At 40.3% G+C, this 15992-nt stretch overlaps 1 protein-coding gene across 1 annotated transcript in view; it reads left to right on the forward strand.

Moving 5' to 3' along the window:
- LOC109910502 (sodium channel protein type 4 subunit alpha-like) overlaps positions 1 to 15992 on the forward strand; it is a 110383-nt gene that overhangs the window by 74020 nt on the left and 20371 nt on the right. The window contains exons 20-21 of the mRNA XM_048614391.1: positions 3720 to 4004; positions 6794 to 6847. Coding sequence (XP_048470348.1) covers positions 3720 to 4004; positions 6794 to 6847 — 339 coding nt within the window. The remainder of the gene's footprint in view (positions 1 to 3719; positions 4005 to 6793; positions 6848 to 15992) is intronic.

Below are 15992 nucleotides of genomic sequence, written 5' to 3' on the forward strand. Positions count from 1 at the left end.
GCAGTTCCTACTATCTCTGATTATTGAGTAGGGTTGGTGAATATTTCTAGCCTTTAAAGTAAAAGATCTTCAGTTTAGTTGTGCTTTTCTCACTTTTCATAAAAGTAACTAGTCAAGTATAAGATTGATGCGGGTGATTTATTTTTAAAAAGGTAATAAAATGTAAAGAGCAGGGATATTTAATGAAATATGATAGTGATAATAGGCTGGGTGGTGTGTTGTTGTAGCATGTGGGACCTGCCATACACAAAGATGATCCAGAGAAAACACAACTGCAGTAAGTGTTTGCTGCTTGAGAAACTTCAGATTTGAGTTAAGGAGCTGGAGTCTGAGATGCAGACATTATACCAGATCAGGGAGGAGGGAATTTACCTGGATACTTTATTGCAGAAGGCAGTCACAGCCCTCAAACTAGGTAATTCAAATTCAGATTTGGTCTGTGATCAGGAAGATGTAGTTAGTAGTAGGGGACAGTATAATTGGGGGAATAGGTACTGTTCCCCATGTTCATGAGCTCAAATTGTGAAGGCTGTATTGCCTGCCCAGTGCTAGGCTTAAGGATTTCTCCTCAGGGCTGGAAAGGAACTTGGATTGGGAGAGGAGGAATACAGTTGATGTCTTCCATGTTGGTACCAATGACATTGATCAGAATAGAAAGGATGTTCTGCTGAACAGTAAAGAACCAAATTTCAAAGTGGAACCTCCAAGGTAATGATCTCAATGTTGCTGCCTCAGCCACAGGCAAACTGGCAGAGGATAAATAAAGTCATAGAGTTAAATGTATGGCTCAAAGCTTGGTGTGGGAGAAATGGGATTCATTTCACGGGTCACTGACACAAGGACAGGGTTAAAAGGGAGCTGGCCTGGCAAACCAAATAACCTCGACTAGGAGAGGGTTTTAAATTATTTGGGGGAAGGCCGTGGTGGATTTGCTTACATAAGCTTACAAAGGAAAAAGATATGGCAGAACCACAGGGCAACTGTCTCACAGAGTGAGACAGGAAGGGACAGAGTGAACAAACATAGAAAAATAGCAGTAAATAGGGTCAAAAGAAGAAAGATGGTTAAAGAAAAGGCAAAATTAATGACTCTTTACTTAATGCATGTAGTATTTAAAACAAAACTAAACAGATTAACTGTACAAACAGAGGTTAATGGGCATGATCTTCTAGCTATTACAAAGTCATGGCTACAAGGAGATCAAAGCTGGTGGCTAAATATTCAGGGGTCTGTGACATTTCAAAAAGATGAGCAGGAAGGGAAATGTGCTGGGGTGGCTTTGCTGATATGAGATGGAATAAGTACAACAGCAATGAAGTTGTTGGATTGGAAGATGTCGAATCCATCAGGGTGGAGGTAACGAATAACAAGGTGAGGAAGACACGGTGGGTGTAGTCCAAAGCAGTGGCTCCCAATCTTTTCAGTATCAAGGCACACTTCAATGAGACAACCAATTTCAAACCACACCAACAAGTCTCTTTATCTAAGGGAAGATAAAGTAGCATTGGAGGCAGTCAGAGAAGGTTTACTAGGGTGACCCTGCGTATGGAGGGACTGTGTATGGAGAGGTTGAGTCATTTGGGCCTGTATTCGTTGGAGTTTAGAAGAATGAGAGGTGGCTTACTGAAACATATGGGATTCTCAAAGGCTTGTCAGGGTAGGTGTTGAGAGGTTGTTTCCCCTGGTGGGCAAGTCTAGAACCAGAGGACATAATCACAGAGTAAAGGTTGCTCAGTTAGGACAGAGTTGAGGACCAGTTCTGTTCTGAGAGCCGTAAATCTGAAGAATTCTTTACCTTAGAGGCTGTAGATGTTGGGTTGTTCAATATATTCAAAACAGATTATGCATATACTATATATTCAAGAGTTAGAAGAGATTTTTAATCAGTAATGAAATCAAGGCATATGCGGAAAATTCAGGAAAACTGATTTAAGGATTATCGGATCAGCAATAATGATGAAGATTCAATGAACTGAATAACCTACTTCAACTCCTTTATGTTATTGTCTAACTCAAAAAATGACTAAATGAAAAATCCCTTTCAAAGAATTGCCCTGCATACCATGTGCTGGTCTTCAAACAGTTCTTAAAGTACCATGGATCTGGGGAGAGCACTGATAGAAATTGCTGTTGGACTATTTATATCAAAGATTAAAAACAGAAAATGCTGTACCAATCAGGCTGCATCATGTGGCAGGAAACATTTATCATTTCAAGTCAATGACTCATTATGAGAAATGGAAGGTGTCAGGGATAGTCATCCTTTAATCAAATGTAGAGTCCATGAAAAAATGGTAACAATTGATGAAGAGGTGAAGGAAACGAATTAAAGGGACAGATCTGAAATCAGGTGGAGGGCAAGAAAATTAATTGAAAAAAAATGGTGATGCAAGACAAAGTGGAATGATAATACAGCAAATATAGAAACAAAAGATGAGTCGGTTACAGCACAATAGCAGAGAAGTGCAAGCATGGAAACTCTTGAAGTATGCAAGACTTTGAAGGAAGTTGACAGGGTCAGTACTTGGAGGTTGTTTTCACTTGGATGGGAGAATCTAGAACATGAGGACATGGTAAAGGCACAATCATCCAGAACTGATCTGAGCAAGTTTCTTCACTCTGAGCATTGTGAATCTTTAGAATGCTCTATTCCAGAGGGATGGGAGTACTTCTTGACTACATTCCAGGCTGACAGATGTTTGATTGCTTAGGAATAGGGAGGTTGGGCTAAAATGTGGAGGTGAAGCAGAACATCAGCCATGATATGATTGAAGGGCAATAAAGACTATATAGACTGTATGATTTTCTCCTGCTCTTCTTTGTTATGTTCATATGTTCAAAACTAGAGACTATAATGACACCGTAGTTACTAGAAAATCCAATAAGGATATTGGGAGAAACATCTTTATTCAGAGAGTGGTTACAATGTGGAATTTGCTAACACAAGGAATAATGCAGACCTCTGATATACTAGAGTTGATCTTTCTCTGTATACTAGAGTTGATCTTTCTCTGCACCATCGCTGTACCTGTAACACTATATTCTGCATTCTATTCTATTATCCAGCTGTACTTATGTAAGGTATGATTTGCTTGGATAGGACGCAAAACAGTACATTTCACTGCGTCTCCATACATGTGACAATAATAAATCAAATCAACTCAAAGACTGAAGCATATAACATACATTTAAAGATAGCAGGAACTGCAGATGCTGGAGAAGGCATCCTTAGAAGAGGCTTCGGAGTGGGGTTAAAATTGTTTCAGAGATAGCAGGAACTGCAGATGCTCGAGCATCTGCAGTTCCTGCTATCTCTGAAACAATTTTAACCCCACTGCAAAGCCTCTTCTTAGGATGCCCATTTCTGAAGAAGGGTCTAGGCCCGAAACGTCAGCCCTCCTGCTCCTCTGATGCTGCTTGGCCTGCTGTGTTCATCCAGCTCTACACCTTGTTATCTAACATACATTTAAAGGTGGTTTAAATAGATACATGAGATGGAAGAAAAAACAGTATGTTGATGGTGTGAGATGAACTAAGTTGGGAAGAAGGTAATACCCAGCATCTTCCTGGGCACAGGCTACTTGGTAAAGGCCAAATTGTTGTGCTGGAAATGCCATGTAATAACAACACAGAAAGCAAATATTTTCTTAGCTGTATGTTTGGAGAAAGTTAGTATTTTATATCCTGTGGCAATAATAGTTTGTATTGTGTCTTTGTAGGTGGTTGTGAATGCACTGGTTGGCGCCATCCCATCCATCATGAATGTGCTCCTGGTTTGTCTCATCTTCTGGCTGATTTTCAGTATAATGGGAGTCAACTTGTTTGCTGGAAAGTTTTACAAATGCATGAACACCACAAACTCTGAAATATTTCCCATTGACCAAATAAACAACCGCAGTGATTGCATGGATTTCAGCTCAGAGAGGCCTGGTGAAGTGCGATGGGTCAACTTGAAGGTCAACTTTGACAATGTTGGTCAAGGATATCTATCTTTACTCCAAGTGGTAAGCGATGCCATACATTTGTGACACTACTTACTGTAATGTTTGTCCTGACAATGACAATCAGCAACCAAGATGGCAGCTGAAGTTGTTCAGTTGTCCTCCAGTGCCGACTGCAAAACCATCCCACCCAGTCCTGAGTTTTTGCCACAAGTTTGCTAGCCAATGTATTTGTACGAAAATTGAGTGAGAACAGGATTTATTTCTACTGAGGTTATCTTTCATTGTCAAATAAGTTACCAACATTCATTCTTCAGATCCATAGTTCTCATAGGCTATCAGCACACACCATCAATTCTATATCCTCCTAACAATGCCCAGAATATGTTGTGTAATATTTAATTAAACATCAGTCAGATTTTACTTTACTTGGGAAATTGCCTTGAACTGTAGTTTCTTGTGTGAATATATGCACCATTATTGTGAACCAAAAAAACATTGAAATTACTTAAGCATGGTTGGCCTTGTATAAATCTGTGCTGGCTCTCTTTCATGAACTCAAACATCCTGTTAATTTTTCCCTGACTATTGTTTCTAATGCTTTAACCGCTATTGATATTAAACTAAATGACTTATTGCTGCTAGGAATGTCCTTGCATCCTATCTTGAATAAGGGTGTCACCTTTCTTACCACCTACCCCTCCCCCCCCCCCCTCCCCCCACCCCCCGTTCTCTGGCACTTCCACTGTCTCTAGGGATGATAATGGCAGCATCTTCCATTACCTTTATTCCTGCTTTCTTCAGCGACATGGAATGCAAGGCATCCTGACATATTTACCCTGAGCATAATCAGCATTTTCAGTATCTCCTCCCCCTCAGTTTTCACCTTATTCATTGCTTCCACTGATATGCTGTCAAATTCTTTGTTTTTTGTAAATGATGGTACAAAATACGGGTAAGGCCTTGTCCCTCACTCTACGTCTTACTACCCATTTACTATCTATAAGCTGGTAAAAGATTTTTGTGCTCCTTTTCATTTTGACCATAATTCTATTTTTAATATTCCTAATTGCTGGTCTTATTTTCCTCATCACCATCTCCTTTTAACCTATTGAGTTATGGACAGTGAGGTTATGCCTTTCTGGCAGAGGCAGGCAGACAATTTGAATTGTTAAGTCATCAATTTTTGGACAGATTGGTGACATTGCTGGGGTCCAGCTAAGACCAAAGACCAGAAGATGCCTGCAAAGCATGTCTTAGCCTCCTCTCCTATTTCTCCTCCACCCTCAACTCTGATGAGGCTGCAGGCAGGGCGTAAGTCAGGGGTGTACACCAAGACCCAATTATTAGGCCTGAGCCTCCAGGGACCATGGTACTCAGGTCAGGAGCTGGGGACCAACGCCAGGAGCACTACTGGGGTCTGTGATTTCTATGCCTACCCCTGGCTGTGGGCATACTGGGGCACAGCTGAGGCCCGAAGCTATACTATGGTGGCCCGTCTACTTTGGCCACCATTGCTTTTATCAAAATTCAAACCTCCTCAAAAGGTGTCTTGAGATAGAGACACTGTTATGAACTCTCCCACCTCCTACCACCCTCTACCACCACTTCAGCTAATGGGCCTAGTCTCCTTCCAAGGCCTATAAGGAACTGACTGCCATCCAAACTTCGCAAGTGTGGGGTCAGGACCAGGAAATAATCCTGCCGAATGTTTTTTTTTAAAAATGGACACGATTCTGCCCAAATATTGCTGAAAGCACACAACATGATAGTTTACATCTAAAGAGAAATACAGGTGACTTGTTTAGGTGGGCACTGTTCTCATCTCATAACCCAATAAAGAGCATTGCTCAAGAAAATACGTTATAAACCTCCTGCGCACAAAATCAAAAGGTGCAAAAGAAAACAAAATTTGCTGAAAATGCTTGCTCTTTCACTGTTCTTCCCACTTTAGAATCCCCATTGTGTGGAAGCAGGTCATTCAGCCCAGTGAGTCCACACCAACCCCCCAAAGATCATCTCACCCAGACCCACGCTATCCCTGTAACTGTACATTTCCCATGGCTAATCCATCTAACCTGCACATCTTTGGACTGTGGGAGGAAACCGGAGCACCCAGAGGAAACCCACACAGACACAGGGAGAACGTGCAAACTTCACACAGACTGTCATCCGGGGTGGAATCAAACCTAGGTTCCTGATGCTATGAGGCAGCTAACTACTGAGCCACCATTCCACCTAAGATGACAAGAGCAAAGTTATTGGCTTAAAAATACGTTACAAGTAAATGAACGAACCATAACAAGACAAGAATAAAAAAGTAAAAGATTGCAAAGTCATCCACTAATGTCTGCTAATGAGGAGACTTAGACTCAACACCAGTATACATGAAAGGGAATTGGATAAATATTTGTAAAGGAAGATTGCAAAACGTCAAGGGAATGAGTTAGAACACCCACCTCCAGCTGGGGACCAAGGGCAGCACCAGTAAACAAGCTGCAAATTCTGACATTCAATGATGCAGCAAATCAATCTTTTCTTTATCTGTGATCATCCCTCCTGTTACAGATTTATATTAATCTAATTAGTTTTCTATTATAATATTTCTTCTTGATAGATGTTGCAAATAATTTAAAATAAAATGCCATGCTTAACACTATATAAAACATCAGGTGTGCCCCAGAACCTGAAGATATTGAATATTCAAGACCTTCTAATATATTGAATCATGAGATCTACTACATTTCAAACTGACTGTTTAGACCTAACATTAATATTGATTAACTATCTGAATGAAAACAGCATCTGACTGAGAATAGAGGACACTGCCATCTTAATTTTGTTCCCAACAGGCAACCTTTAAAGGCTGGATGGAAATAATGTATGCAGCTGTTGACTCCCGTGAGGTGAGTAATCTCTGTGAGTTAAAAGCTTTCATTTAAAACATTTATGAGCCAGTGCAAATTAAAGTTTTGATGGTGATTGAATGCTTTTTACAGTTTTAAACCTGGTACTTTTAGAAGCAGTGAGCAGAATTGTCATAAATTTTTCTCCCTCTCTATCGTAAACCATTAATTCCTTTCATTGGTTTCCTGGTGAAAAAGTAGCATGCCAATTGTGAATTATGTATCTGAAAGCAGGTCTGACCGACAGCATTGTGATCTCCACCATGGGTACGACCCATATTCTTTCCAATCTGATCTGTACCAGCTGCCCAGCCAACCGATTCCCCAGTGTCCATGTTGTTTTGGTAAATGGTAACATTTACAAGCGTTGAGCTATGGTATAATGATATTATAGGTTCCAATTTCTTTTTATTGTATAGATGACCAGGAATCTCTCCCACTTTTTATCACCAGCCATTGGCTGGTGTTGGAAGTGTTTACAATGAGTATTTAACATTTTTAGGCCAGCCGTAAATGAAGCTTCCTTGGCCATCAAGTCCTGGAGTGGGATTGAACCTTGGTTTTTGGCTCAGAGGTGTTACAGAGTAATCTGTCACTTTCTTGGATGAATGCAACTCTGGAAAGTCTCAAGCATCTCAGTTCCACCCAGGACAAAGTTGGTTGACAATCCATCTTCCACCTTAAACATTTGCTCGCTTCACCAATGACACACAGTAGCAGCAGTGTGTGCCATCTACAAGATGCACTGCTGTAACTCACCCAGCTTCCTTCAATAACACCTTCCAAATCCACAGCTTCTAAACCAGAAGGACAAAGGCAGCAAATACATGGGAACTATCATCTGCAAGTATCTCTCCAGGTTACACAGGATTCTGTCTTGCAATCGCATTACTGTTCATTCACTGATGCTGAATGAAAATCCGGAACTCCGTTCCTTAACAACATTGTGCTGATCGCAGTGCTTCAAGGAGATAGCTCACCACTAATTTCTTGAGAGTAAATAGGAATGGGTAATCAATGCTCGTCTAGCCAGTGATGCCTACATCCTCCCTGACTAAATAAAAACAAAGAACCACAAAAAAAGTCATCTTGTACATTTATAGTATTCCATGCATTTCATTTTGCATCAGTAGATTCTAGATCATCACTTCACCAATGTGAATATTCTATTATATTTTTGCAATTATGTCCCTCAGAACAATTGTGATCAATTACACTAAGTGTATAATTTCCATATGACATTAAATTCTCTGTCCACAATCTTTGCAACGAACAGAATTTTATAGGAACAGAAATTTGTGGAAAACACAACAGGTCAAGCAGCATCTATGGAGAGAAAGTAGAGTTAATGTTTCTCATTCAGCAACTCCTCCTCAGAACCAACAAGATCTAGCTTTAAGAAGAGTCACTGGATGCAAATCATTTCTATTTTCTCTCCATAGATGCTGCCAGACCTGCTGAGTTTCTCCAGCAATTTCTGTATGAGGTTTCAGATCTTCAGAATCTGCAGTTCTTTGTTTCTTTATGAAATTTTTAAAGGATTTTGTTCTTTGGCCAAACTTCCAGTGGTATGTAACTATGTCCTTAAATGTTTACCACACCAGGCCTAAATAGAACTACGTATTGGTGAGTAGATTCAATAAAATGCATAACTAATAGGATTTGTTTGGGAGCTCATACTATAGGCTTTTGCTACTAATATAATTGATAGCAGATCCCAAGCTGCTCTTTTTCTCATTGATGGGTGTTGCAGCCCTTTATTGCCCATTCCTAATTGCTGAGAGGCCAGTTAAGAGTTAGCCATCAGATTTCATCATTCGACTGAGTTTTTGTTGAATTCAAATTTCATCATTTGCCATTGTGTAATTTGAACCCATGGTCCCCAGAACATGACATTATGAATATACAATTGCCTCCCTTCTCATTCAAATGGGAAAGCTAAGCCCATGGTGTTCTGTTCAGTCCTTAGCACAGTAGAGAATGTGCTAAAGATTAACTTATCAAGTTTGAAGGTGTGATAGTGTCGGTTTATCTTGAGCCTAGCAGTTGTGTTAGAGGTTTCAATTAATAGGGTGGCATTATTACTCATGTTTATTACCCTTTGAAGGTTTATGACTGGAGGAAGCTTAAATCTGCCCCTTTAGATTAGCTATTGAATATAGATTTGTAGCTGTGATTTGCCACTGTGCCCATCTGTTATGTTATCTATATTCTAATGCATTTTATTTTGCTTTATCACTGTATTTCTTTGGAACAATGGATATGTACTCGAAAGAGAGAGAATTGCAAAGCTAAGGGGAAAAAAAAGAGACAAAAATCAGATAGATTTCTGAGGAAGGGCCACTTGACCTGAAGCATTAACTTTGATTTCCCTCCGCAGATGCTGCCAGACCTGCTGAGCTTTTCCAGCAATTTCTGTTTTTGTTTCTGATTTACAGCTTCCGCAGTTCTTTCGGTTTTCAAAAAAAAAACAAGAGAGTTGAGCTATTATTTTTCTTTATCCTTCTGTGGGATATGGGCATCACTGGCAAGGTCAGCATTTGTTACCTATTCCCTAATTGCTGTTTTGGCTTGCTAGCCTTTTTCAGAGGGTATTTAATTGGAAAGCTTATTCAGAGAGCTTGTATAGGCATAATGGACTGAAACGCCTCCTTCTAACTGTCTGGCACTATGACTGCTTTGTCATATTTGAGTCCAGAAGCCAGCTGGTGATGGATAGAACTGGAACCGAACTCCCCTTTACCCAGTCTCTTTCAAATAATTTGTACAGGTTCTGAAATCAGAGTTAACATTTCAGGTCGAGTGACCCTTCCTCAGAACTTCTCTAAGAAAGCGTCACTGGACTCAAAACATTAACTCTGATTTCTCTCCACAGATGCTGCCTGACCAGTTGAGCTTTTCCAGCAATTTCTGTTTTTGTTTCTGATTTACAGCATCCGCTTTTTTTTTCGGTTTTTGCACAGATTCTGCGCTGCTGCCAACATCTCAACATCCCACCCCATTAATGTGCCCCTGATAAGCTTCTCAATACCTTTATCAGCCTTAACTGGTTAACATGAAAGATCACAAGCCCATCCTTTTCCCAACAACTTACAAGGCATCCTGATTGTGGCCCACACACCCTACCCTATCTCCAGATAGTCAAAAATTGAGAGTCAAAAATTCAAGGCACAGCGTGTAATGGGCTGGGACCACACAAAAAAAAAGAGGGAGATTGAAGGTCTGAAGAATAATAATTTTGGATAGACTGCAGACTGATTATGTTCTAATTGTTGTCTAACAAAAAAATTGCAAAAAACTCATATAAAATAGGAAAGGGAAAGACAAGAATTTAGTGATCCATTGGAAATACAGCTTCAAAATAATGGAAAGAATGGACAAATAGAATCTATAAGGGAAAGCAAGTCCTCAGTTCTCTTTAGATTTGAATGTTGACATGATATCAGTCATGCTAACTGTGGTCATGCAGTTAAGATGCATCAATCAATAATCCTCTTGAAGTTGTACAGTACAATGTACTTCATCTTAAAGATCAGTATTCTGCAATTATAGAGATTAGAAACATTTTAATAACATCATGCACTATAATATAGAAATTTATGACAGTTAATATAAAACTGTCATAAAGATAGATTTATACACAAATGTCCTGGCAATGCATAAAATGTACAACTTTGCAATGCAATTAATTAATTTTCAAATGCATATTAACGTCTAACTGGATTTAACTTAATTGAAGGTTAATTTGTCAAAGTGCAGCTTGTAGCAAGCCTTAAATTGGCAATCTTCTCTGTATACGCACCCTTGGTGTTACCATACCCAAGCACAGAATATATATTTAAGAATGTTAATTGCATTTGGCAGATGTGGTCTCATGTATAAATTGTCATGATAAAATCCTACCTTATACTGAATAAAATTTGTGCTGTGGGAGCCAGCAATTTGTGAATATTGTAACAGTAAGGGAACAATTCCAAGGGTTACTACATTTGAGTTCCACTGTTGCTTGAAATATAACAGTTGTCATGTTTGGTTCTGCCCAGCAATAAACTGCTGCACGTTGTAATGTTTTCAATAGAACACTCAAAAACAAATTGGGGTCACTGAATAATAGTTCCCAGGTCACAGTCCATGAAGTTAGCAGACAGAGGCAGAAAAAGACTGCTGAAAGGCAACTAAGCTACATTGGTTCTGTGTAGTTGGGCTCAGTGAGGAACCGAGAACAATTGGAATGCTCTCTGCAGTCAAAACTCAGGCAATTCTAGGAGTTAGTAGGTAGCTAAGTGTTGGAATTAAAGGAAAGGAGAGTCCCGGAAGTTATAATGGATTGGAAGATACCTGTACATAATTAATAGTTCAGTACAGCAAATGATGAGGTTGAAAAGCCCATAAGATGTCATTGCTTGGCCCAACTACACAAGAATATAGCTCAGGAGATAATGAAGGGACTGGACTGGCTTGATGAAACTTGGCGATTGTGAAAAGCTGGAGCTGTACCTTTGAGTGCTGTTTCCAGGATCTCGGGGAGTAACTTCCCAGGAACTCGGGGAGTAACTTCCCAGGAAAGGAACGTGAACCACTGGAAGATGAACAGTCATTGAGGCAATCCGTCATCAAGTTTGGTTTTGAGAGAGTTTAAACCCAGGTCTTCAAAAGTGAACAATTGGAATCCTTTGTGAAGATTTAATATGATTCGGTGACCCACAGTGTCACAAATATCTGCGGGAGTTGCTGAGAAATCCTTGGGATCTATTTTGATCAAATTTACAATTTTATTTGTTCTATCAGGTGTCCATCCATACTTTGTCTGTTAACTATATTTGTCTCATAGTAATTCTAAGATGTTAGACTACATGTTCTGTCTCTCTTTGCATAGTCTCAACCTTGTTCTTGTCCATAATCTATGGATGTTTGTTTGAATGTTTTGTAATAAACTAGTTTTTTATTTTTGAAGCAAGAAACCAGTCTGAATTGTTTCTAATACTGAACCAGATCCAGTCTAAAACCTATATCACCACCCGAGATAAATTTAAACATTTTATGATGATTGGAGGAGTGGGACTAGAAAGTAATCACTGCACCTTTCCAATCCCAGCCATAACAGTCGTATCTTGCATCAATTCCCATTATTTATCAAAACATGTCTAATGACTTCATTGGTTCCTGATCGAACAAGTTCTAATCCTTGTTTTCAAATTCCTCTATTATCTTGTCCCTCCCTCTCTCTATAATCTCCTCCAACTCACAATCCTAATTCTGGCCTCTTTTGTATTCCTAACTTTAATTTCTCCATTGTTGGTGATCATGACTTTGGTTGCCTGGGCTGCAAGCTCTGGTAATCCCTCACCTCATCTGCCTCCTTTCAGATTTGTCTTAAAATTAAACTCATCAATCAGGCTTTTGGTCATTTGATCTAACATCTCCTTATGTCAATTCGCCATTTTATAATGCTCCTGTGAAGCATCTTGTGATGTTTTGTTAAAAATGCTATGTAAATATATGTTGTTATTGTATAAATGACTAACAAATGCCAATAGCCAAAAGCTTTTTAATGATGTAAATATACCATGTCAACTTGATCATATCTGGACTAATTTAAAATCCATTTCTTCTCCTAAAATCCTTACAAAAATACAAATCTTTGTATCACCTGTAAGCTTGTGAACAGTTCTCCCAAAGTCTTTATCCAAAGAAGTAACATGGATAGCTCCTAAAATATACATTGGAATCAAAATGTGCCATCAACTGATGACCATTGTTTGAAACGCAACACCAGGCCATCTTCTTCCTGCCTGGTCATTACCATGGCTTCTACATGTGATCAATGACAACCACAAGATTCACTGGTTACATGAGTCAGCAGGAAGCCCAAAACAGTCTGCAACTCTTAAAGAGAAGGTGCATTTTATCTGGAACAGGTGTTAGAAGTGATGCAGAGAATGAGTCTGGCTTGACAGAGAAATTGCACAACATAAGAGACAGAATGGGTTCTTGTGTTTTCCATCACTATATTCAGGGTCATAGTGGAAAAGGGAGGAAAGGTATTGTGTAGCTGCCTATAGCTAGGAGGTATGTCAAGCAAATGATCAGAAAACAGTGCGAGCCACGTCCTAACACCCTAGAAGCAGTGCCGCAAGATGTTTAATACAGGGAATGATTTTCAAATACCACAACCTACCAATTACACAACTAGCCTCCATTATAGTTCACTTTGCTAGCTCCCCATCATTTATCCACCAACTAGGACTCGTGCATTAATTGTAAGCTGCACACCCACATCTGACCTCTTGAAAATACTGTCAGGATTTCAACTGTGATAAATAAATCAACCAAACAGATTGCACGTCATTCACTGCCACATTTCCTGTTCTTATGTAGAAGAAAGTTTTACATATTGGAGGGGAAGAGACTTCATACTGTAATTCCCAGTGCTGGCCACCCATTGTTGAAGCCATGGCCAGCAGTAGTTTAAAACAATCAAAGATAATGGCATCTTCACACACCGAATCTTCCTTCTCATATATGCTCTGCTGATTCTGCAAATGGTGTACATATAGAATGCGTGCTTCTTCCCCCATCCCCCTTGCTCAACCCTTTACCACAACTATTCTCTCTGTACTAAAAACAGAATGTATTAGACAAACTCAGCAGATCTGGCAGCATCTGCAAAGACAGAAACTGAGTTAATGTTTCAAGTCTATTCTGAAATTCCAATCTGGTCAGGCAGTGGAGGAGTATCAAGGGAGCAATACTAAGGACATGAAGCCAGTATTGATGTCACATTCTTGGCCACTTACAATGCACACATCTTAGAGGACAGATTAGAGATGGGATGTGCACACAGCGAGATGCTGGGCATGTGAAGGCTGGGTCAGGGGCAAAGATAGCACAGGTACCATCACACCAGGGGTTGGTGTTGCATGTGGAATTTGGTCCTGAAGACCGAATAAGTACCCTGGATCAGGCTAAAATAGAGGCCAATGAGCATTCACAGCAAAATGTTTAGTGTAATGGGAAACTTGTCAGAAAGTCTGCCTTTATTATGAAGGAAGTGGAAGACTCTTGTGCTAACCTAGAACAAGGCTTTGAGAAGAGTTTAAGCTTATCCTTTCCTGAAAGAAATGGTGGCCAACTCCAAGAACATATTTGTGGATATAACCATGATGTAGCATCCAATGACTGATGTCTCAACCTCCATGTCACCACAGCAAGTGTGTGTGTGTGTGTGTGTGTGTGTGTGTGTGTGTGTGCGCGTGCGCGCGTGCGCGCGTGCACGTGCACGTGCTCCTCTGTATAAACTCATACTGCTCTAATGCAAGCTCAAAGTGCTGTCATCATGGCCCAGGGTGTAGGTTCCAGAAGGGCTTGCAGTCCAACATTCCAGCAATCCGTCCCCCAAAAGATTACTAAAATTGGTGAGGCATTGCCTCAAGGGAATATCAAAGGCTCTATGGAATATAAACTTCCTGCTTCTGTAGGACTGACACCATGCTGGCACCACTACCACTCATTCAGTGTCCTTGCTGTTACCAGACAGCTCAGGTCACTAACTCCCAAATCAGGATGATTCAGTTTAAAACTGAGCCTTATTTTGTTACTTTTATTTATCCTTCCACAGAAGGTGAATGAGCAACATCCTTGTATTACCTTAATGGAACACAAATTAAGTATATGTTTGCCTTTATTTGAAAACCTTCAGTTTTTCAATTACAGCAGAACTCAAGTATGTGGTACACAGTAATCTAGACACAGCCTCTGCCTCGAGTACTGCAGTTGCAGAGAGCCTGTAGTCATGTGATAATATCCAGCTACTTGTTCATGGGCACTAGTAGTACAGTTGTTGTCTTGCCCTGAGATTGGATTTATGGCCATAATAAGAGAGAGCACTGATTGGAAAATTGAGGTCTAAAGTAGCTTATGATGCCATGTTGGCATTAAATTAGCAGTGCACACTGAGTGATGTTATGATCTGCTTGGTCTGAGTACTTCTAATAGATTTTAGCTTTACATACACTCATGCTGTAATCAATCTGGGAAAAATGTGCTTATATCAGTGGACACTGTTTTGGCCTCTAAATGGTATCTGAGATGCCCATTTGACCAACACTACCAAATGCAATGCCACTGCCTGGCCCCAGCAGAACTGCAGCAGAATTGCAGACCTTCAACAGAAACATTGGCAGAACCATTGATATCAATAGCAAGCATCTACCTATGAAATATTGAGCAATTCCAAATCCAATGCATGCTCTCCAATTTCACAGGACTCTATCATATTAAGTAACATATTGTATGGAAACTAGATTACCTCCCTCCATCAATCCGATAACTTCCTGGAAATTAATGAGTCATACATACTTTACTGTCTTTTCCAGAAGCCATGTAGTCAGTATCCAATGACTTGTCTGTCATAGTGATTATACCATGTATCTCTAATGATCTTTTCTGTTAAAATACCAGTAACTACTGTCATGTAATTAAGAAATAGTAGGAACTGCAGATGCTGGAGAATCTGAGATAACAAGGTGTAGAGCTGGATGAACACAGCTGGCCAAGCAGCATCAGAGGAGCAGGAAAGGTGACGTTTCGGGTCTAGACCCTTCCTCAGAAATGGAGGAGGGGAAAGGGATTCTGAAATAAATAGGGAGACAGGGGGAGGCGGATAGAAGATGAATAAAGGAGAAGATAGGTGGAGAGGAGACAGACAGGTCAAAGAGGTGGGGGTGGAGCCAGTAAAGGTGAGTGTACGTGGGAAGTTGGTGGGGGGGGAATAAATCAGTCCAGGGAGGACGGACAGTTCAAGGGGGCGGGATGAGGCTGGTAGGTCGGAGATGGGGGTGGGGCTTGAGGTGGGAGCAGGCCAGGCAGCATCAGAGGAGCAGGAAAGTTGACATTTCGGGTTGGGATCCTTCTTCAGAAAAGAAGAAGTATGCCTCAGGCCTTTCCTGAAGAAGGGTCCCGACCCAAAACGTCAACTTTCCTGCTCCTCTGATGCTGATTGGTCTGCTGTGTTCCTCCAGCTTCACACTATGTTATCTCTGACTCCAGCATCTGCAGTTCCCGCTACCTCTGATGACCATTGGACTCCTGTTTGAGTCTATGAATGTGTTAAATTAGCAGGTGTATTATATTTGGATATGGAATC

Source organism: Rhincodon typus, chromosome 30, assembly GCF_021869965.1.
Source record: "Rhincodon typus isolate 14 chromosome 30, sRhiTyp1.1, whole genome shotgun sequence".
NCBI classification, from domain to species: Eukaryota; Metazoa; Chordata; class Chondrichthyes; order Orectolobiformes; family Rhincodontidae; genus Rhincodon; species Rhincodon typus.